General features: G+C 48.3%; 3 protein-coding genes across 13 annotated transcripts; 2 read left to right on the top strand and 1 right to left on the bottom strand.

The window, feature by feature from the left end:
- The first annotated feature begins 1,974 nt into the window (after positions 1–1,974).
- Positions 1,975–18,386, top strand: Snx32 (sorting nexin 32). 11 transcript variants are annotated; one of them, XM_063279880.1, is made up of 13 exons: positions 1,975–2,199; positions 14,798–14,902; positions 15,256–15,342; positions 15,432–15,553; positions 15,713–15,836; positions 15,988–16,092; positions 16,212–16,317; positions 16,399–16,474; positions 16,658–16,697; positions 17,248–17,334; positions 17,430–17,589; positions 17,664–17,749; positions 18,013–18,386. In XM_063279880.1, the coding sequence occupies exons 1-13, from the start codon at positions 2,140–2,142 to the stop codon at positions 18,064–18,066; spliced, it is 1,212 nt and encodes a 403-aa protein (XP_063135950.1). In that variant the 5' UTR covers positions 1,975–2,139; the 3' UTR covers positions 18,067–18,386. The 11 variants fall into 11 exon arrangements, with proteins under 11 accessions (XP_063135950.1, XP_006231003.1, XP_341994.5 ...); XM_341993.10 differs by having other exon boundaries at positions 1,985–2,199; positions 15,232–15,342; XM_006230941.5 differs by having other exon boundaries at positions 17,430–17,749.
- Positions 9,692–10,699, top strand: Mageb10 (MAGE family member B10). The gene has a single exon (NM_001409280.1). It carries the CDS (start codon positions 9,742–9,744, stop codon positions 10,597–10,599), a length of 858 nt encoding a protein of 285 aa, NP_001396209.1. The 5' UTR covers positions 9,692–9,741; the 3' UTR covers positions 10,600–10,699.
- A 1,059-nt stretch (positions 18,387–19,445) lies between the features above and the next one.
- Cfl1 (cofilin 1) lies at positions 19,446–22,978 on the bottom strand. The gene is made up of 4 exons (NM_017147.3): positions 22,899–22,978; positions 20,722–21,029; positions 20,281–20,357; positions 19,446–20,085 (listed from the first exon to the last, which is right to left on the bottom strand). The coding sequence occupies exons 1-4, from the start codon at positions 22,899–22,901 to the stop codon at positions 19,973–19,975; spliced, it is 501 nt and encodes a 166-aa protein (NP_058843.1). The 5' UTR covers positions 22,902–22,978; the 3' UTR covers positions 19,446–19,972.
- Between the last annotated feature and the right edge of the window lie 562 nt (positions 22,979–23,540).

Raw genomic sequence — 23,540 nt, 5'->3', positions numbered from 1 at the left:
TCTTTTCAGTCACCCGGTTCCCTGGAGCTTTCTCCGAGTGTGTCTTTCTCTTCCATAGGAACAGATTTATCAGCAGTATCTCCTACTCCATGCAAGACATGACTATCAACGTCCACCCCTTTCTCTGCCCCTTCTTGGTCGTCTATTGCTTCCACACTGTCAGAAGGAATTTGCATTTCCTGACTCATATTTTCCATCAAGCTTCCATCACCAGTGACATTTATCACTCTTTCAATAGTTTCTTCGGTCGCACTTCCTGCTCTTGAAGGCTCTTCTAGTTTCACCTCATCAGACTCCAGTTCCTCAATATTTGACTCCAGTATATCTTCAGTGGATCTCAAATTTCTATCACCAGTCCTCAGCTTCTCTCTACTGGGCCTAAGTTTCTCTCTTCCCAACTTTGCCTTCTCTCTGGACCCACGCCTCTCTCCACTATCTGACACCTTCTCTCTGATGGATCCCCGCTTCTCTCCACTGTCTGACACCTTCTCTCTGATGGATCCCCGCTTCTCTCCACTGTCTGACACCTTCTCTCTGATGGATCCCCGCTTCTCTCCACTGTCTGACACCTTCTCTCTGATAGATCCCCGCTTCTCTCTAGTGTCTGACACCTTCTCTCTGATGGATCCCCGCTTCTCTCTAGTGTCTGACACCTTCTCTCTGATGGACCCCCGCTTCTCTCCACTGTCTGACACCTTCTCTCTGATAGATCCCCGCTTCTCTCCACTGTCTGACACCTTCTCTCTGATGGATCCCCGCTTCTCTCCACTGTCTGACACCTTCTCTCTGATGGATCCCCGCTTCTCTCCACTGTCTGACACCTTCTCTCTGATAGATCCCCGCTTCTCTCCACTGTCTGACACCTTCTCTCTGATGGACCCCCGCCTCTCTCTACTGTCCATCTTCTCTACAACAGACACCCGCTTCTCCCTACTGTCCATTTTTTCATCAGCAGACCTCCGCTTCTCTCCCCTGCCTATCACCTTCTCTCCAATGGACACCCGTTTCTCTCTCTTGGACATCAAGTTCTCTCCACTCGACTCCAACTCCGCATTTTGCCTCAGTTGATCCCCTCTGGACCTCAAGTCCTCTTCAGTGGTTCTCAACTTGCCCCTGGATGTAGACTTCAAGTTTTCTTCATGCCCTGCAGTCATCTCTTTACTCTTAGATACACCAGCTTTGAGTCTGCCCTCCAGCTTTCTCCAAGCCTCCTCTGGGATGTCATCCTCCAAACCTACTGGAGCCTGCACCGTCCTTCTTACACTGTTCAGGAGCTTCACCTCCACTGTCTCCTGCTGCAGCGTCGATTTCTCTTTTGAGAGCCTCTTCCCTGTGCCCTCCAGCTTCCAGTATTCAGATTCCAACTTTGGGTTAGACTTTAGCACGTTTCTGTCCAAGAGTTCCACTCTCTTCCCAATCACGATGAGTCCATTCCAGGGTACCCACACCTTCTCTTTCTCTCGCACTTGCGCCTTCTTGGAGTGTGACTCCGGTGACGATCGCCTTAGGTCCGGGCGGGGCTTCCTATGGGCGCCCGGTATCCCGGCCTTACTGCGTCCCCGCGGCTCTGTAAGCTGTTTCCTCCATTCTTTCCAGCCCGGGTGTGAAAACAGTAACGGAAGCTCTTTCTCCACAGACATTGCAGCCTGCCCTCACCCTTAAACCCCCTGACCCACTCTGGTTCCCCATTCCTCCCAACCCAAACCTCCCTCCCAACCCTCTCCCCCCTCCGGACTCCCCGCCCCGCCCACCGCCTGGTGGCGCCAAGCTGCCCTAGTGCGCCTGTGCACTTCTGCTCGTGCCCGTTAGAAGAAGGCGGGGCCCGGAACGGCCGGGTTTCTGGGGTCCACTCGCTGGACCCGTACGTGACCTCTGTGACCCTAGAGCCCCTCAGGCCCTGGCCTATCCTGGGCCAGCTCTCTGGTACCGCCTAAAAGCTCACGTAAGATTGACAGGTCTCTCAGCCAATAGAGGCTCATGTGGTAAAATTGATGCCCAGTCAGAAGGAGCAGCTGTGGGCAATAGGAACCACCCAGGGAGGCGGCAGCTAGTGTCAATGTCAGCGGATAGCATCCCTACAAGATTCCCTCATCCAACCTCTTGGAACGCGCGGGCCGTGACCTGTCGTAGGATTCTTGTATGTCCCAGCTAAGGAGAATCATGGAGGAGCATCAACAGGAAGCTGGGAAAGAGAGTAAGGTAAAGGAAGGAAATAAAACCTCTTCCTACTCCACCTCACTTCATCATACCATATCAAGCAGGGAGAGAGACCCGAGCAAGGGAACGCGGCGCTTCTATAAGGCCCCTGCATAGGGGCAGGTTGAGGATGCAAAGATAATCAGGATTTTTTTTCCCAGCCTGCATAGATGGAATCGGACCTGTCACTGTCCCACCTCTGCCCCCTCCCCCAATCAACCCAGTACTGTCTTGATGGGGAGAACAAAGCAGTCTGCAAGTACTGAGAAGGGTGAGAGTCCCGTTGAGTTTACAGGCTCGCCTGTGTATGTGTGTTCATATATTTGTAATTACGCCATCCATTCTTCATTTATTTCCTTCAGCCACATTCAATAGTTATTGGGGGTCTTCATTGTTTTGGGATTTGCATAAATTCACACTTGAGATAGCAGCGTAGTGAGCTGGGACAGAGATAGGGAATGGAACTGCTGTGGTCTATTCTGGAAGTCACATCTTCCTCAAGCAGCTACCCAGCAGAGTGGGTCAGAATAGAGATAGATATTAGGAAGGAAACCAGGGACAAGGGGCCTGACTGCAGGAAACAGCTAGTCTGCCTGTATTTGAAGGTGGAGGTGAGGGCAGAACGCCTGCCTTGGGAGTGCCAGAGAATCCAAGTAGCACGTGGGATTCAAGTGGAATTTGGAGGGATAAGGCAGGCCGACCATGGCTTTCTGTTTATATATGTTCATATTATATATATATATGGGTTGGGGAGATTGCTCAGTGGTTAAGAGCACTGACTACTCTCCCAGAGGACCTGAGTTCAAATCCTAGTACCCACATGGTGGCTCACAACCATCTGTTCTCTTCTGGTGTGTCTGAGGACAGAGAGACAGTGTATGCATATACAATAAATAAACAAATCATATATATACATATATATATATGGAGAGAGAGAGAGAGAGAGAGAGAGAGAGAGCGAGAGAGCACTAGGCATAGTGAGACACACCTTTAATCCTGGAACTCCAGGGGCGGGGGTGGGGGCGGGAAGACCTCTATGAATTATGAATTCCAGGCCAGCTTGGTCTACATAGAGTGTTGTAGGCAAGTCAGGACCATATAGTGAGATCTTGTCTCAAAAGTAAAAGGATGTATATACATATAGATGTATATGTGTGTATATAGATATATATAGATATATGCTTAGAACATGTTTTTAAAGTGATTAGAATCCAGATGTAATCTCAGCACTTATAAGGGTGAGGCAGGAAGATTTCCATGAATTTAAGGCCCACTGGAACTACAATGCAAGACTCTGTCATAAATACATAAACTTATTTATTAGAACAATGCCTAATATATTATAAGACCAAATATAAATGTTACCTATTGGTATTGTTGTGGGTGCCATTATCATATGGGTTACTGAAAGTGTATTGAATTATTAAACTGATGAGTATGCCCGGATTTGTACAGGCAACATTTTCTGAAAATTCTTTTTTATATTCATCCTCTAGGTTAAATACTGCCTTCACAAAGGGCATCTTTCAATTTTTTTTTCTTTTTTTCAGAGCTGGGGACCGAACCTAGGGCCTTGCGCTCGCTAGGCAAGCGCTCTACCGCTGAGCTAAATCCCCAACCCCGCATCTTTCAATTTTAAAGACAAAGCAGGAGAGATAGCCTAGTCATTAAGAATTCTTGCTACTCTTGCACCCAAATTGGTTCTCAGCACCCAAATTAGGAGTCTCCCAACTGCCTGTAACTCCAGCTACTGGGGCTCTGATGCCCTCTTCTGGACTTCATGGGTCCTTGCACTCAAATGTGCATACTCCTGTGCACACACATAATACATGAATACAAATTTTAAATTAAATGTAGAAATATTAAAAGGAACATAAAGGACTTGGAACGTGTGTTTTAGTGGGATATTACTTGCCTAGCAAGGAACCCAGTTTGAGCCTTAGCACTGCAAAAAAATAATGATGATGGTGATGGTAGTGACGATGATGATGATGATATATGAGTAAGAAAATAATAGGGGAGGAGAATGTGTGTATATTTGATAATCTTACTAAAGGCAAGAAAAATATAAAAAGATGAGACACACCAGGACAAAGAGATGATGCACATCTGAGGATGGGTGTACATATGCTGATGTCACACTGGAGCCAAGACTTAGGAGCTGGGTCCAGGAGGATCGTGAAGAGTTCAAGGTCATCCTCAGCTTCGTGTCGAGGTAGAAGCCAGCCTTCTACACATAGGGAGGCCCTGGCTCAAAGTGAGACAAAGAGCAAAACAGAACAACAGAGATAACTTAAAAGAGAGCCTGGAAGTTTTCACCACACAGATGATGAGTCTTTAAGAAGATGAAATGCGGGGTTGGGGATTTGGCTCAGTGGTAGAGCGCTTGCCTAGCAAGCGCAAGGCCCTGGGTTCGATCCCTAGCTCCGAAAAAAAAGAATAGGAAAAAAAAAAAAGAAAATGAAATGCTATAGGCAGTGGTGGCTCTCACCTAATCCCAGCACTTGCAGGCAGAGGCAGCAGGCGAGCTCTGTGAGTTCAAGGCCAGCCTGGTCTACAAATGGAGTTCCAGGACAGCCAGGGCTACACAGAGAAACCCTGCCTCAGAAAAGAGGTGGGGGGGGGGGAGAAGAGGGGGAGGAAGAAGAGGAGGAAGAGGAAGTGGAGGAAGATGCTAATTCCTCTGATCGGACTGTTTCTCATTATACACACATACCAAATTATCATCATTGTACCTACAAAGATATAAAAATGTGTCAATTCGGGGCTGGGGATTTAGCTCAGTGGTAGAGCACTTACCTAGGAAGCGCAAGGCCCTGGGTTCGGTCCCCAGCTCCGAAAAAAAGAACCAAAAAAAAAAAAAAGTGTCAATTCGGAGTTGGGGATTTAGCTCAGTGGTAGAGCGCTTGCCTAGCAAGCGCAAGGCCCTGGATTCGGTCCTCAGCTAAAAAAAAAAAAAAAAAAAAAAAAAAAAAAAAAAAATGTGTCAATTCAAAGAAACTAGAAAAGATGTTTCTGGCCAGTGAGATGGCTCTTTGGGTCAAGGCCCTTGCTAACAAGCTTGACAACTTAAATTTGATCCCAAGACCAACATGATAGGAGGAGAGACTCCAACCTCCATATGCTACCTTGGCACACTTGTGCCAGCACACGTATGCACACAGATAGGTGTAATAAGTGTAAAATAAAGAGATGTTTAGCTGTGGACATATCTACATTTAGAGATAACTTTGGAGAGGTTTCCAGTTGCACATTCACTTCCTGTAAGCACCTCAACAGATGCTTGTTTCATTTTTGATAATGTTGCAATTTTTTCAAGGAATTTATCTAAGCCTTGAAAATTACCTAATCTATTTGGACTAAACTTGTTTAAGAAGACACTGGGCCCATTATTATTATTATTAGATCCATTACTACCACTACCGCTGCTGCTGCTGCTACTTCTATTGAGACAGGGTCTCTCTGCATAGCCCTGGCTGTCCTGGAACTCGATCCGTACACCAGGATGACCTAGAACCCAGAGATCCATCCTCCTGTCTCTGCCTCCTGAGTGCTGGGATTAAAGACATGTGCCACAAGTATGTTTATTTTAAAACTTTTATTATGTTTATCTGTCTATCTAGATGTGAGAGAGAGAGAGAGAGAGAGAGAGAGAGAGAGAGAGAGAGAGAGCGCAAACATCAGATGACCTCTGTATGTTCTCCACAGGTACATACATGATTCACAGACATACATACAGGCAAACCATATAATAGTTTTTTTTAATATAAAGAAAAGCCATTAGCTTATTTTAAAGTGCAGAATGTCGGTTTTGTGTTCTTGAGATACGATCTTTTTTTTTTTTAAAGATTTATTCATTTATTATATGTAAGTACACTGTAGCTGTCTTCAGACACACCAGAAGAGGGCATCAGATCTCATTACAGATGGTTGTGAGCCACCATGTGGTTGCTGGGAATTGAACTCAGGACCTCTGGAAGAGCAGTCGGGTGCTCTTAACTGCTGAGCCATCTCTCCAGCCCTTGAGATAAGATCTTTACAATCTTGTTTGCCTCATATTTTAGTCACCCTGCTTCAGCCTCCTAAATGCTGAAATCACATATTTAAGCCACCATACCCAGCTGGAACGTTTGACTTTTAATTGAACCATTTAGACCATTCACAATTATTGAAATTACCCACATAGTACACTAAAAACTTACAATCTTACTTTGTGTTATCTCATCCCATTTTTTGGCCTATGTGTGTGTATGTGGTGAGTGTATGTATTTGAAGGTATATTGTCTGTGCATGTGAGCCCTGAGGCTAATGTGCCGTTTTTTGAAAATATTTACTCTTGGGAGTTGGGGATTTGGCTCAGTGGTAGAGCGGTTGCCTAGCAAGCGCAAGGCCCTGGGTTCAGTCCCCAGCTCCGAAGAAAAGAAAAGAAAAAAGAAAATATTTACTCTTATTTCATGTGTTTTGTCTGTCCGTATGTCTACACACTGTGTGCAAGCAGCGCTGAAGGAAGTCAGGATTCCCTGTAACACAGTTGTTAACCACAGTTTTAGCCACAATACAGGTACCAGGAACTGACCCTGGTCCTCTGGAAGAGCAGTCCAATGCTCTTAACTGCTCAGCCATCCCTCTGGTTCCTTGTTGCTGTCTCTTCATTGAAGCCAGAGTTTGCCGTTTGAGCCAGTCTGCTCTAGATATTCAATCTCTCCCTGTCATAAGCTAGGGTTATAAATTCTATACCAAGCCTACCTGGCTTTTACCTGAGTTCTGGGGATCCCAAGGCCTGCCTTCTGTTTATATAGCAAGCAGACACTTTACCTATCTCCCCAGCTTCCCACCTGTTCGGGGTTTTTTGGTTTGTTTGGTTGGTTGGTTTTTAGGATCTTAAAGTATTTTTAACTGTGTATAGGTGTATGCTTGCCTGTGGTATGTGTAGATGAGTGCCGGTGCCCTCAGGAGCTAGAGGTATCAGATCCCCTGGAGCTGGAGTTACAAAGGGTTATAAACCACGATGGTGCTGGGAACTGCAGTTGTTCTGGAAGAGCAGCAAGTTCCTGTTAATGCTGAGCCAGCTCTCCAGCCCCTACTCTCCTTCCTCATGAGGTAGCCCAGCCTCACTGCGTAGGCCAGATTACCTTGAATTCTTCATAACCCTCCCTCCTCAGCCTTCTGAATGCTGTGATTACAGCATTGATGGCTCTACACCACGGTCAGTGTGTCATTCATTTGTCTCCTTTCTTTCTTTCTTTTTTTTTTTCCGGAGCTGGGGACCGAACCCAGGGCCTTGCGCTTCCTAGGTAAGCGCTCTACCACTGAGCTAAATCCCCAACCCCCTCTCCTTTCTAATTTTGTAATAAAGATTCATTTCTATTATTTATGTGAATGTCTCTGTGTCTGAGTATATGTACATGCCTGTGGAGTCCAGAAGTTCAGGCTGGCCTTGAACTCACAGAGATCTGCCTCTGATTAAAGATGTGGACCACCATTCTTGTCCTATAATTTTTTTTTAATGTTTTAGACTTTTTGTTTGTTTTGTTTAATTTGTTTATGAAGATACTGTCTTTGTTGTTGGTGGTGGTGGTTTGGTTTTTGTGACAGAGTTTCTCTTTTTATCCCTGGCTGGCCTGGAACTCAGAGATCCATCCACCTGCCTCTGCCTCCTGAGTTTTTGGATTAAAGGCGTGGGCCACCACTGCCCAGCCTTAATGTTTCCTTTTTATGTATCTGGGTATTTTCATGTATGTATGCACACCACATTCATGCTTTGTGTACATGGAGGAGAAGAGGGTGTCAGAGTTGCCATGTGGATGCTGGGAACTGAACTCAGGTCCTCTGGAAAAGCAGCCAGTGCTCTTAACCCCTGACCCATCTTTCCAGCCCCACAAATTATTGAAAAACAGAAACAGAAGAACAACTCCTAGCTTATTTCTCTCTAGCCATCTGTCAAGAGGAGAGATGAGTGTTGGTGACAGCCACACAGCAGGAATATCCCGAGTGCCAGTGGCCTTACCTCAAGATGATGGCTCCAGTGAGAATTCTTACTGCTTTAAATTTTTTTAAATTGGGGCTGGAGAGATGGCTCAGAGGTTAAGAGCACTGATTGCTCTTCCAGAGGTCCTGAGTTCAATTCCCAGCAACCACATGGTGGCTCACAACCATCTGTAAGTCTGAAGACAGCAATAGTGTACTCATGTACATGAAATAAATAAATCTTTAAAAAAATTTTAATTAAAATTTGTTGTTGTTGTTTGTTTGTTTTGATTTTCAAGGCAGGTTTCTGTGATGCCTCTGCTGTCCTGGAATTCACTCTGTAAACCAGACTGGCCTCCAACTCAAAGATCTTCTTGCCTCTGCCTCCTGAGTGTTGGGATTAAATGTGTGCACCACCACTGTTCCACTTAAATTTTTAAAAAAAATTAAGGTTCAGTTTTTAAATGTGTGTCTCTGTGTATATGTCTGTGTGTGTGTCTGTGTGTACACAAGAGTTCAGGTGCTCTCAGTGGCATGGAGTCCTTGGAGCTGGAATTACAAGTGGTTACGGGGCCTCTGGAAGAGCAAGTGCATGCTCCTAACCGCTGAACCACCCCTCCAGCTCCTGGTTTTAGTCTTTGTTTTATATATTATTACTGGGGCGGGGGGGGGGGGGGCTGAGTGTAGAGAAAACCTACCCGGGGAGATGTGTGGAGATCAGAGGATGATGACCTTTGGGATTCTGTTCCCTCTTCCCCAATGGATTCCAGAAAGCAATCTCAGGTCACCAAGTTTGTCCAACAAGTGCTTTTATCTACAGAGCCATCTTGTTGGCCCTCAAATGGGATAGTCTAAATTAGGTGTATTTGACAAAGTTTTGTCAACACTTGGCAGATGGAGGCAACGTGAAGAGTTTGAGGGCATCATCAGCTGCATAGGCATCCTCTCCAACGAACAAAAATGTACATGTATTTTATCACCCTACTCCCAAAGTTATCAGAAACATTAAGGGAAAAGAGGCCAAATGTGATGGATGGTTCCAACCGGTACCAGACACTCCAGAGAACAAGACAGGACAGCCAGTTTGGCCCAGTGGCAGTTTACTGCCAATCCTGATGACTTGAGTTCAATTAGTCATTCCACTTGGTGGAAGGTGGGAACCAACTCCCTCTGACTGCCACGTGTTGCCCTCATAAAACCAAGCCTTGCTGATAGCTGCTTGCTAGCATGTGCAGGGGCCTTGGGTTCCATCCACAGCACTACAAGAAAAAGGAGAAGGACAAATCAATCCACAAACCATAAAATATGATCAAGTTAAATTAGGAAGATATTATGCCAGGATGGTAGTTCTGTCAGAATGGAAAATTGCAAGACAACTTCTGGGAATGCGAGGTGCTAGGCATTTGAAAGCAGCCAATAAGATCCAGCACAAATTCAACTTGGAAGCATGGTTTGTCTCCACGCCCCACTCCTCTCCCCCACCCCCACTCCCGCCCACCCACCGCGCGGGCGCCCCGTGCAGGTGACTCCTAGTCATCCGGTGTGACCGGTTACAGGAGCATCTCTCCACCTGGTCACATGTTGCAAAAAACGAGGAGCAGGAGCCATCCTGGTGCCCAGCTAGGGGGCGGCAGTGGCTGCTGCCCGAGTGTCTCAGGAGAGATCCCGAGCGTGGCTGGACACCCGGATGCCTCTCTGGACACCCTAGGCGCCCGGTCGCTGAGCTCTCAGGCTCAGGCCACCTCCACCCGGGAGCTCCGGACCCAGAAGCAGCTGGAGCTTAAGGTGGCAGAGCTGGTGCAGTTCTTGCTGATTAAGGACCAGAAGAAGATTCCCATCAAGCGGTCCGGCATCCTGAAACATGTCATCAGAGACTACAAAGACATCTTCCCGGACCTGCTTAAGCTGGCTGCTGAACGGCTCCATTATGTGTTCGGGTACAAGCTGGTGGAACTGGAACCCAAGAGCAACGCCTACATCCTCATCAATGCCCTGGAGCCAGTGGAGGAGGATGGTGAATTGAGAGGCTACCAGGGAACGCCCACCACCGGTCTCCTGATGATTATTTTAGGGCTCATCTTTATGAATGGCCACAGCATCCCAGAAGCCGATGTCTGGGATTTTCTACGTCGTTTGGGGGTGTGCCCCACCAAGAAGCATTCAGTTTTCGGGGATCCGAAGAAACTCATTACTGAAGACTTCGTGAGACAGCGTTACCTGGAGTCCCGGCGGATACCCCACACAGATCCTGTGGACTGTGAGCTCCAGTGGGGTCCACGAGCAAATCTGGAAACCAGCAAGATGAAAGTCCTGAAATTTGTAGCTAAAATCCACAATCAAGATCCCAAGGACTGGCCCACTCAATACTGTGAAGCCTTGGCAGATGAGCAGCGTAGGCTCAGACCTGAGCCAAGTGGTCCAGTCCCAACCTCTTGAAGTAAATGTCCTAGATTCTCACGCTCACGCCGGAAGAATAGGGAATGTGGGTGTGGAAGGAGCATATTTCCACAACAATTAAAATGTATTTTAAGGTGTATTTAAGGTGTGTTTCAGGGTTTTTTTCCTTATAGAATGGTGGGAGGTGAATCTCTGTGTTCAAGGCCAGGGTGGTCTCCAGGGTGAGTTCCAGGACAGCCTGGGCTACACAGAGAAACCCTGTCTCGAAAAACAAACAAAAACCCTACAAAAACAAAAGTAAAAGAATTGTGTTAGAAACACATGCACACGTGTGCCATGCACATGTAGGGGTCTGAGGACAGTGTATGGGGGCTCGTGTCACACTGTGAAGTGAGAACCTGATCAGGCACCCACACTCACTGAGTCACATCATCTGCTGATACTTGTTTTTTGGTTTTGTTTTTTTGTTTTTAGTTGTGTGTTTCTCTGTGCCCTGGAACTTACTCTGTAGACCAGGCTGATCTTGAACTCACAGAAATCTGCCTCCTCCTACTTCCCCAGTGCTGAGAATAACGGTGTGCGCCAGCACCACCTGGGGTTTTTAGTTGTTTTTAAGCAAGAGTCTTTTTAAATTATTTATTTTATATATAAGCACACTGTAGCTGTCTTCAGACACACCAGAAGAGGGGATCAGATCCCATTACAGATGGTTGTGAGCCACGATGTAGTTGCTGGGAATTGAACTCAGGACCTCTGGAAGAACAACCAGTGCTCTTAACCGCTGAGCCATCTCTCCAGCCCTTAAGCAAGAGTCTTATGTAACCCAGGCTTGTCTCAAACTTCTTATCCGCCCCGTCCTGAGTGCTGCAAAAAGCCAGGCATGGTGATGGTGTACCTGCAATTCCAGCACCCTGGAAGCAGAAGTAGGAAAATTAAAGATGGAAGCTAGCCTGAGCTATATATCTTTGGGCCAGCCTGAGCTACATGGAAATACTCTGCCTCACAAAATAAAAAAATAAACCATTTTATTTTAAATATTTTAATTTTTAAATTCTGTATCTGCGTGCGTGTATATGCATATGAGTGTAGGTACCTTCAAATGCCAGGAGAGGTTGTTGGGTCTTCTGGAACTGGAGTTACAGTCAGTTAATAGATGCTGGAACCCCAGTTCTCTTTTATTTTTTTTTTTCTTTTTTTTTCCCCCGGAGCTGGGAACTGAACCCAGGGCCTTTCGGTTGCTAGGCAAGCGCTCTACCACTGAGCTAAATCCCCAACCCCTCTCTTTTATTTTTAATTTTATGTCTATGGGTGCTTTGTCTGCAAGTCTGTCTGTACAGTGATCACATCTGGTGCAGAAGACTTAGGATCACATGGGGCTGGAGTTCCAGATGGTTGTAGCCTGTGGGGTTGACCCCAGACCTCTGCAAGAGACCTTCCCTTAACTGCTGAGTCATCTCATGAACCTCTGCATAAAAATGTTAAAGCAGAATAACAGGGACGAGCAGATTTATCCTGAGAAAGGGAGAGAAATCTGATACAAATCAGCAGCCATCTAAGGAGCTTCATTAATATGATAAAAGACATGGAAAATACCTCTTTGAACTTTGTGTTTTAAAAATTTGTTCTGTGTGTGTGAAAGTGTATGTGAGTGTGTGGGTGTGTGTGGGTGTGTGTGTACATTCGCGTGTGAGTGTCACAACAGGGTGGTCAGAGGACAGCTTTGTAAACTTATCTTTCCTGCCTCCTTTAGGTAGTCCCATTAAGCTTTCAAAACAAATGCTGTAACTGCCTAGCCTTCTTGCTGGGCCCAGCATTGAATTTTGAAAGCATTTTTTCTTTGAACTCTGGTTGTTGTTGTTGTTGTTGTTGATGTTGATGATTTTATTCTATGTGTTTGAGTATTTTGCTTTCGTGTAGATATGTGTATCATGTGCCTGTCTGGTGCCCTCAGGAGGTCAGAAGAGGGTATCAGGTCCTTGGAACCGGAGTTACAGACGGTTGTAAGCATGTGGGTGTTGAGATCACTGACCCATCTCTTCAGCCCCTATTTTCCTCGTAGTTACACTTTTTTAAAAAATGTGGGGGTGATTGTACCAAGACAAATATGTGGAAGTCAGAGGAAAATTGAAGGGACTCAATTCTAGACTTCTACGGTAGGTCACATTGGAGTCATCCTGCTGGGCTGCAGGGAACATTACCAGCTGAGCTGTCTCACCAACCCTCCAGCTCTCTTTTCCTTTAGTGAGGCAGTGTCGTGTGGGTCAGACTGGCCTTGAACTGACTATAATAGTCAAATCTGGCCTTGAACTCTGCCTACAATCTCTTGAAGTAATTACGGGCTTAAAGTCTTGATCTTCCTGCCCACACCTCCCGAGTGAGGGTTTGCACTGCCACACCCAGCTGGGAAGTCATTGTCTATGATCATAAATGGCCAAGGGCTTCCTTTATCGCCCACACTATCTGTCGCTTATGCAGTCATAGAGGACAGTAAGACAGACGCAGGAAACAAAGACACGAAGGCTGGAAAGAAAGAGTAAAACTTAAAAGTTATAGGTTTATGTAAGTACTAAACCTAAAAGAGTCTAAAAACTAATGGCAAATTTAGCAAGTGTCTTAGGGTTTCAATTGCTGTGAACTGACACCATGACCAAAGCAACTCTTATAAAGGACAACGTTTAATTGGGGATGGCTTACGGGTTCAGAGATTGAGTCCATTATCATCAAGGTGGGAGCATGGCAGCATCCAGGCAGGCATGGTGCAGGAGGAGCTGAAAGTTGCACATCTTCATCCAAAGAAAGCCAAGAACAGATTACTATTTTTTAGACAGCTAGACATTCTTCCTCCAACAAGGTCATACCTACTCCAACAGGGCTGTGGCACTCCTAATTGTGCCACTCCCTGGGCCAAGCATATTCAAACCACAACAAAGTATTGTGATGACTTATAAGAACAAGCAGAGCCACAACTCAGCAGATACATTTGATGCAGATGATAAAGGATCTCTTGAGCTTAATCTCAAGCTAACATTCTGCCTTAATAAAGTACCTCATGACAGAATTAATTTAAATATTTGCATCAGGAAAATCACAATCATCTTCAGAGCACTTTCATCAAGAGGTTTTTCAAATATTTTCTGGAACTATAGCAGCGATATGAAGAAGAGACACCAATGACTTTCATATGTAGAGTGCTGTTCTTGTTTTGAAAGGTTTTATTTATTGAGGCAGCATCTCTCTGTATAATCCAGACTGGTCTGTCTCTCTTTTTGTTTCAGCCACCAGAAATCTGTGGGTTCAGGTTTATTTAGGTATACCTCGCATTGTTGTTTTTAAATAGTTAATAGGAATGAAGATATAAAGATTTAAAGACGAATATATTTTAAACAATACTAGCTTCCTCTCCTGTGCCTTTACTATTCATAAACTAATATATAAATAAAAATTAATATTCAAAAAAATAAGCAGAGCCTAGAGCCAGGTATAGTAGCACACACTTTTAATCCCAGCACTGGGGAGGCAGAGGGAAGGAGATCTCTGTGAGTTTGATGCCAACCTGGTCTACAGAGTCCCAGGCAGCCAGGGGGCTACACAGAGATACTCTGTCTCATTTATAAATAAATAAGTAAATACGTAAATATGTAAAAAAAATAATAAAATAGCTTGGGCTAAAGTTTAGCTCAATGGCAGAACACTTGCTTCACAAGTGTCAGGCATGAATCCAGCCATGCCCAGCACTACAGGAAAGGTGATGATGGTGGTGGTGGTGATGATGATGATGATAGTAATAACAGTAATAATATAATGTGGGAACTAATAATTCTGATATAAAGGCCAAGACAGAAGGACTAATAGGACAGAAGACTGGGCTGATCAATATATCAAGTTCCAGGCCAGTCAGACCTATGTAGTAAGATGCTGTTTGGAGAAGAATCCCTGATAAAGCATAAACTATTGCTCAGTGGGCAACAAAAGTTAAAAACCCACGTGCTACTGCCACGCCTTCCTGTACCACCTCTGCTCACATGACCAAAGGAAAAACTGTCAGACATTGGCTAGCCTTGAACTCTTGGTTCTCTTAGACACAGCAGAAGTAGGGACTGAGCAGGCATTCTGCCTGCCTGAGGATGGGAGCTGAGGAAAAGCTTTGGTCGGTAATGGTACACTCTGAGCAGCATCTCCAGAGAGGAGGCAAGACACAGGGGCTTCAATCAACCAACTTGCCCTCTCTGCTCCACAGCCTTCCTCCACGTCAGTCGATCTGCAGGGGGACAGTCCCTTACAGGTGGAGATTTCTGATGCAGTGAGTGAGCGGGACAAGGTGAAGTTCACTGTGCAAACCAAGGTAAGGTGGCTTGTTGGTCAGGAGGTGGACAGCTAGCCTGGGGTGGGAGGCAGAGCCAGCGCAACTTTTAGCCCCTTAGAAAGCGTCATCCGGGGTTGGGGATTTAGCTCAGTGGTAGAGCGCTTGCCTAGCAAGCGCAAGGCCCTGGGTTCAGTCCCCACCTCCGAAAAAAAGAACCAAAAAAAAAAAAGCGTCATCCCTGAGTGCCCATTGACAAACAGGTCTCAAATGGGGTTTGGGATGGGAATGCCAAAAAATGGGTGCTCAGCAGGTTCGGTGACGGCAGGCTGGGGGAAGATGGGGTCTCATGCAGGTCTCTGGGCTTCCAGAGTGGTCTCCCTCACTTTGCCCAGCCTGAGTTCTCAGTGGTTCGGCAGCACGAAGAGTTCATCTGGCTACACGACACCTATGTGGAGAATGAAGAGTACGCCGGCCTCATCGTGAGGAGGGGGCAGGGCTGGGCTGGGACGGGAACTCCCAGACAGAAGGCTGTGACAGCCCCTTGGCAATGCATCCTTCCTTTGAGCAGATTCCCCCAGCCCCTCCCAGGCCAGACTTTGAGGCTTCACGGGAAAAGTTGCAGAAGTTGGGTGAGGGGAACAGCTCCATCACCCGGGAAGAATTCGCCAGGATGAAGCAGGAGCTAGAAGCGTGAGTATCCAAACCCCAACCCATCCCCCCAGGGCTCCAGAGTGTCTTCCCCAGCTATGGTAGATGTCCTGAGACCGGGACCTCTGCGCCAGGTCTGTTGAGGGGGTAATTATCATGATGGAGCCCAGTGTGGAGGTCAAGCTGTCCATGTTCCCACAGGGAGTACTTGGCCATCTTTAAGAAGACTGTTGCGATGCATGAAATCTTCCTGCAGCGCCTGGCAGCCCATCCCACCCTGCGTCGGGACCACAACCTCTCTGTCTTCTTGGAATATAGTCAGGATGTAAGCTGGTTGAGCATGGTGGATCTGAGACCAAGGTGGGGGTAATCAGGCCTGATAATGTCACCCAGTCTGCTTCCAGTGTGGGCGGCATTTGACCAGGGTAGAAGGTACAAGTGCCCCACCGGAGCATCTCACCCTCCCCTGTGCTTAGCTGAGCGTTCGAGAGAAGAACAGGAAGGAGGTCTTGGGAGGGTTCCTGAAGAGCATCGTCAGGTCTGCAGATGAAGTCCTCATCACCGGCATATCAGGGCTCAAGGTGACCCTTTGGCTGTGGGAGACCCATTAATGGTGTGGGCTGCCAGGAAAGTGACACACGGGATGCTTATACTGCCATGCTCCTGGTACCTGGATAAGTGTTCTGTTTCCAACCCTTAGGAGGTAGATGACTTCTTTGAGCATGAGAGGACCTTCCTGGTAGAATACCACACCCGAATCCGGGACACCTGCCAGAGGGCCGACCGTGTTATGCACTCCCACAAGTGTACGAGAGTTGAGGGTTCACACCGTGGGTGGGGCTTGGCGTGCAGATCTAGGGGCTCTAACTGAGGTTGCTTCCCAACAGGCCTGGCAGACAACTACATCCCTCTCTCTGCTGCACTGAGCAGTCTCGGAACCCAGGCGGTCAACCAACTGAAGAGGTGAGGCTTTACCTCCGGGCCTGTACTTGTGTGTGCTCACAGGGGTGTGCATTCTATAGAGATCCAGGGGTTGGGGGGGCTGTGCAGAAGCTTCTGAAGGAGTTAGGGGAGAAAAGATTCCAAGGAGGGTTTGAGGGAAGGGAGGCCTTGAGCTGCCCCAGATCCTTGCCCTCCACATTCCAGGAGCTTCCTGAAGCTGGCAGAGCTCTTCGAACGACTGAGAGTAAGTACTGCCTTCTGCACTCAGTCTTCTCTAGAGCTGATAGGTGTGCTTGGTGGTTCCCACTCTAGACTGGCTTCCAAAGACATGAAGACATGTAAAAAGCGTGCCAGTCAGACGGTGAGGGGTGGGAGTGGGAGCAAGGCACAGGGTATGCTCTGGAAGACTGTCTTGAGCCCATCATTCTGTTGAGACGCATACATCCCACCCAACATCTTCCCAAGGAAGCAAGCCACATGCCAAGCTAAGAAATGTGCTCAAGGGCCTGCAGGGCCTTGTCCACTCCAGAACCCAACATACAAAGCCCTTAGCTGGTCCTTTAGGCCTTTTGTGATCTGGTCATAGGCAGCCTACTCTGTTTTGGCTCTGTACCCTACTGAACATATGGTTCACTAGGCTTGCACCCACTTCCCTGGCCTGCCTTCTGAAACCCAGAGCCCCATGTGTAATAATTATCAAGAAGTTCTCATCTGGGTATGTAGAGGAGAGACCTCCAACCCTTTAGGTTCCCTCTTTCTCAAGCCCCCTTCCCGGTCTCACCTTCGTGATATAGAAGCTGGAAGGCAGGATAGCCTCTGATGAGGACCTGAAGCTGTCTGACATGCTGAGGTACTACATGCGAGACTCACAGGCAGCCAAGGTGAGAGGTAGCCCTAGATACTTTCAGGGATGAAGGCCATGTGGAGGGCTGGCAGCAAATCCATGACAACCGTCATCTTGTGCTGATGGCCTTAGGACCTGTTGTACCGGCGGCTTCGGGCACTGGCTGACTATGAGAATGCTAACAAGGCACTGGACAAAGCTCGGACTAGGAACCGGGAGGTGCAGCCGGCAGAGAGCCACCAACAGCTGTGCTGCCAGCGCTTCGAGCGCCTCTCTGACTCCGCCAAACGGGGTGAGCCCCGAAGGCTGGCATCACCCCACAGTAAACAGCCACCCTTGCCCTTACTCCTTTCTGTTTCTCTGCAGAGCTCATGGACTTCCAGTCTCGCCGGGTCTCCTCTTTCCGGAAGAATCTCATCGAGTTGGCAGAGCTGGAGCTCAAGCACGCCCGGGTGAGTGCTCACTGCCCATGAGCTCTTTTGCTCTCCCCCTCTTTCCCCAAGATGGGGGGGGGGGGCACGTGTATGCGTGTACACTCGAGCAGTGGCAAGGGGCAGCATTGTCCAGCCAGACCTGGGGTCAAGGCAATGCGCTCCTCTCCTGAGGCCAGTGTTTTTCCCTTCTCTTCCTTGGGTGGTAGGAGGGGGAGCTTAAAGGCTGAGGAATGTATACAATAGTACCAGCCCTCAGGGAACTGAGGTCTTTTTTCCTCCAGGCCAGCACCCTGCTTCTCCAGAACACCCTTGTTGCCCTTAAAGGAGAGCCTTAGTGAAATCAGCTGCTGCTCTCCAATGGCAGCTGTCCTCAGTCTCCTACCCACTCCTTGCAAAAGAGCCCCCTTCCCTCCCATGGTGGCCACTATCCACACCCTTACTCTTCCTTGGGCAAATCCAGGCCCAAAGGCAGTTAGTTGCCTTTGCCTGACAGGGCAGCACGGGGGACACATGGGACCCTCGGGAGGGACCTAGCCCTCCCCACAGGCAGACTGAGTCAAAGCTTCACACCTCCATCCAGCCACTGGTTTTTGAAGAGTTCACTGGCATCCCCACCTGCTCCTTACAAATAAACAGCTCTGTTTTCCTGCCAGGAGTCCACTTGCCTTTACTTCCCCACAAGACCTGGAAACCACATGACCTCTCCTCTATTAAATGGCAGGTCCATGCTTCTGGGATTTGCATCACCCTCAGTCCTTGCAAGGAGTTTCCCAATCTGTTATAGCTCAGAGGTAGTATGCTTGACGACCATGCAGAAGGCCCTGGGCTCAGCGCCCAGCACCACAGAAAAACTAGTGTCCTTCCTGTCTGTCTTCTTATACCAAACAGCATAAAATGGGCCAGCCTTAATGGCTCTGTGGTCTTCGTAAGAAATCAAAGCAACATGTAACATAAAACCTCAATAAAGAAAAAGGCAGTGATAACGAACACCTTTAATCCCGGCACTCAGGAGGCAGAGACAGGCTGATCCAGTTCAAGCCCAGCCTGACCTACAGAGAAACCCTGTTTAAAAAACAAAAAAAGAATTCCCTTCACCCTTGCTATCAAAAGAGAACAGTCCCTTCCTGCAACCCTCCCAAAATTGGGGCCAGGTAAGGAATTGGGCTCTCCTGCCCTAGAGTACCAGCTTTTCCAGCCCTTAGGCCAGAATCCACAGAATCCAAGCTAAAGGCTCAGTCAGGGCTCTAGCTGGGGAAACAGTAGGTGGGGCAAGACACCTGGGTCTGAAGTCCCAGACTCCACCTGCTGACCCACCCTAAATGGACTCCAGCCCCAAGTACAGGAGGCCAAAGGCTCAATTTAGCAGCTCGTAGCACCACTGAACCTGGCAGAAGGGTAAGCCAACACCAGAGGGAGAGATCTAAGGGAACCTTAAAACTCAATAGATCACCGGAGTGAACTGTATTTAGCCCACAGGTAGAAAGGGGCTCAGGGCACCTCACTGTCCACTATAAAGGCCCATTAGCAAGCAGTTTCAGGTGTGATACACTGTGGGCCCAACTGCCCTATTCAACTACCTTGGCGCTAACCGTAGCACCCCACCGCAAAAAGGAGGTACATTTGCCAGGGGCCGAGCTGGGGGTGAAGCACCGGAAAACAACCGATCCATCTCTTATCACAGGGTCTCCAAGATCCCAAACCCAAAAGCCACATTGTTAATTAGCCTTTTTATTGTGTTTTTTTTTTTTTAAATTGAAGGTCCCTTACTGGTCCTGCTTCCATGAGTGGCCAAGATCAAGGGAAAGGGGAGGGCAACCAGCTGGTGCAGGGAGGGTCATTTCCACAGTTCATTTACACACAGAACTAAACAGACAAGCACAGAGTCACTATTGTGGTTAGAAGTTGGCAGCATGGGATGGGACAGATGAGGAGTAGGGGTGTCGTTAAAAAAAAAAATACAGGCTCCCCCCAAACTGGGTGCCTAGGACGGGACTTGGTCTGCTTCAACCCAAGAGGAATCAGAAGATCAAAAGCAGTTTGGGAAGGCCAGAACCGTCAGGGATGGAGGGAAAAGGACGGTCCAGGGGGTGGGAGGGATGTTTGGCAACTGGGGTGAAGGGAAAACCCTCCCCCTGCTGGAACCCCCCCAGCCCCTCCGGTCTGGCAGGAAAAGGGCAGCCTGCAACACCCAAGAGCAGGTCTGGGGCTGCTAGATGCTCCAGGCAGGGGGCTGGAGGTGGCTCACAAAGGCTTGCCCTCCAGGGAAATGACGGCGCTGCCACCTAGTTTCTCTGCCAGGGTGCAGCGGTCCTTGACCTCCTCGTAGCAGTTAGCTTGTAATTCGTGCTTGATTCCTATGGGGTAAAAAGGAGAGCAGTGAACAGGAAGCACTGGACTGGGGAGGCTTTATCTAGGAAGGAGCCATCAGAACAGAGGACAGGAAGAAGGTACCCCAGCTGTCAGGACAACGGAGGACCCCAGTATTGTCATGTATTCCAAACTGCCATCATGGCTCACACAGAAGTGCATACAAAGGAAGGGATCCTTACCTGTCAGTTTCTTCTTGATGGCATCCTTGGAGCTGGCATAGATCATTTTGCTCTTAAGGGGTGCACTCTCGGGGGCCCTGAAGACAAAGCGAGGAAAAGGATGCAGCTACCTCCAGGAAGAGAAGACTCCGGAGAAGAAACCTTTAGGATACTCAACAGTGGGGATTTTCTTTTCCCAAGTTCCCCACTGGTTTTGGTGGTGGTTGTTTTTGAAAAACAGGGTTTTCCTGCAGACCAGGCTAGTCTCCAAGTCAACAGACATCTGCTTCCCTCTGCCTCCCTCAACCTGGGTACCGACACCACTATGCCTAGCTCCTCTCTGGGAGGGTTTTGTTACAACCCTAACCCTCCCCACCAAGATCTGGGACAATTTCTGTTAAGCTCTGAGGTAGGGAACAGGAGGCAGGCAAAAGAGCTAGGATAAGGAGGTAAGGCGCTCACCAGAAAATGAATACCAGGTCCTCCTTCTTGCTCTCCTTGGTCTCATAGGTTGCGTCATAGAGAGCATAGCGGCAGTCCTTGTCTGGCAGCATCTTGACAAAAGTGGTGTAGGGGTCGTCCACAGTCTGCCCCACATCTCCTACCAGAATCTCCTTGCCCTCCTCCAGGATGATGTTCTTCTTGTCCTCACTCAGGCAAAAGAGCACTGCCTTCTTGCGTTTCTTCACTTCTTCTGGCGTTGAAGACTTGCGAACTTTCATGTCATTGAACACCTTGATGACTCCATCAGAGACAGCCACACCAGAGGCCTGAGGGACAAGTCAAATAATATGCCTTGTAAGGGAAAGGATTCTGGGGTATTCTTTCCAGTTACAGGAAACCTCAGTCAGGATAACAAAGGGTATAGCATACCTCTCAGCCCCACACAAATTAGTAAGATCCCTGTAGATGAATGACAATGTTTTTTTCCCTATCCAATTCATCATCTAAGAACTAGTTGGGACAAACTCCCTGCAAGGGAGAGGTTCAATTATCTAGTTCAACATTCCCATAAATGTTAGAAACAGTACTTATTAAAAAGAAAACCTAGTCAAGAGTGGTAGAGCATGCCTTTCTCTGAGTTTCAAGCCAGTCTGAGCTATAGAATGAGTTCCAGGACAACAGGGGCAACACAGAGAAATCCTATCTCTAACCCCCCCCCACCTCTGCTGAGTTGTGAACACGAGATTCAAAGGACCGGAAAGTTACTGATTAAAATGCTGACTTAGGACAGATACAAAAGACCAAACTCCTGGGGCATGGTCTCATCTCCACGAAAAAGAGAATCAGAACATCAGAAATTCACAAGACACCAACAGCTGCTCATTAGGCCCATCACAGCCTTCAAATGAAGTCATTGTATAAACGACACTCTTTCCTGCAGAGATCTCCCGAACACAAGAATTACAACCTTTAATTAAAGCCCTGCTGGACAACTCCGTGTCATCCAAGAGTACTAAGAGTCCTTAAAAAAAAAAAAAAAGACTAATAGGTCAACCGTAGTGTCCCAAATCGTCTAAAACTTTCTGCTTTGTATGGCCCTGGGGGACGACCCAATCAGAAATCTACAACCAACCCTCCCCACCACCACCATGGAACTGCAGAGGAAGCTATGCACGTGATTCACCCGCTTCCGGAGTAGGCGGAGAAAGATTGGGCTAGGTTCAGGGCCTCCCCAAGAGACACTGTCTCCCGGAGGCAGCCAGGCGGCGAGACTTCAGTTGTCTCAACGCCTAGTAATCGCCTTTAGGAATAGGCGTGAGCCCAGTCAGTTTGAGAGGTAGCTTGGGCCAGTCAGTCCACACAACAGTTTTCCATGCCCTCAGGCTAAGCATAAAAGCTGGGTGGCTTCCGGGCGGTACCCGCCTCGGTCACTTCCCTAAACGCGGCTCCACCCTCGGCTCCATCCGGCACAGCAGCAAAAGGCCTTAGCTCGTGTAGAGCTGCGGCCGGGATGGCAGGGCCCAAGCATGTGCGCACGCGCTGTTCTAGCTCTAACCGAAGTACACTGAATAGAGAAGAGGGTGTGTAATCGTTCTTTCTAGAAAGGGGGAGATAGCCTGTAAACCCGTGTTGAAAGGAGTCTCAGGAGCCGGCTACTCAATCAGGTTCCCTGATGCCTCAGCATCTCGGAGAGCCACGCCGCCCCCGCCCCTCCCAGACGGCGGAATCCCTGCCACCTGCTGTGGAGACCAACCTATCCGCAGAGGGATGATGTGGGGAAGGAACAGCCTTAGGGTGGGGCGCGCGCAGACACCTCGCGCGCTTTTCTCTAGTGGCCCCAGGGCAGGGTTTGGATGCCGCGTGCTCTGGTCCAGCGCGCGCCATCGAGAACCAGAGAGCGTTGCCCGAGGCTCCGCACACTGGACCCCTCCCCCACGGCCAGTGTTCGCGCTGGCGCAAAAGCAGAATGGGGGAAGGGAAAGGAGCCAGGGGGCGCACGAGCGACGTCCGAATCGGCCCTTCCCAGCGCCCACAGGCGCGCACGCGCAGCCTGCCCTTCAATGAGACCCTTAATCTCGCTCGGGGTGCTGGGGGATGGGATACTAAGAACGCTTCTCTGCCGCCCCCACCCCACCCGGCGCGCAAGCGACGGATCACGAAACCGCTTCCCTTAGGCGCAGTGGCCTAGTGCTCACCATGTTTCCGGAAACGAAAGGGAGACAGAAAAGAGCTACAGAAGAACAGAGCCGCCGCAGCTGCTGCCGGGATCCGACTGAACGCGGCCTCTCCCGGCCCCTTCCGTTTAGTAGGAGCCGCACAATGAGGGGCGGGGCGGCCTTCCGGCGCTCGCCGCGCGGGCCGACGGGAAGTGAAGTCCGAGGACTTTGCACCGAAATAGAACTAGCTGCTACCCAGTTCCGCAGAGCTTGAGGCGCAGAGTAGGCGGAGGCCGAGAGGCGTGGGCTGTTGCACGGAGAATGAACCCATTGGTGCAATGGACCAGAGCACGCTCTAAGCCAAGAGGCCTATCGCTTGATAAAAATGACCTGAAAATAATTCTCTACTTGAACCTTTATCTCAGAAGTGGTGTTTTTTTTGTTCTTTATGGTTCCTAAAAACCAAGATTTTTCTTTTCTGAATCATCGGCTTGGGATCTTCTCCCAAAGAAAAGAGAATCGCAAGTATAACGGTGTCTTTAAGCCCATAGAAATGCTTCCGTGGAGTGAAATTTCAACAAATAGGATTTTTTAAAACGGGAAATGCTACAATATAGTTTGAGAACTTCGGCTTTTTTAAAAGACATTTGGCAAATTCTTAAGTCAATGGGTAATTCGTAG

The sequence above is a fragment of the Rattus norvegicus genome, chromosome 1, assembly GCF_036323735.1.
Source record: "Rattus norvegicus strain BN/NHsdMcwi chromosome 1, GRCr8, whole genome shotgun sequence".
Classification (NCBI taxonomy): Eukaryota; Metazoa; Chordata; class Mammalia; order Rodentia; family Muridae; genus Rattus; species Rattus norvegicus.
Note: the sequence above shows the minus strand (reverse complement) of the source record. Positions and strands in the feature narration are given on the sequence as shown.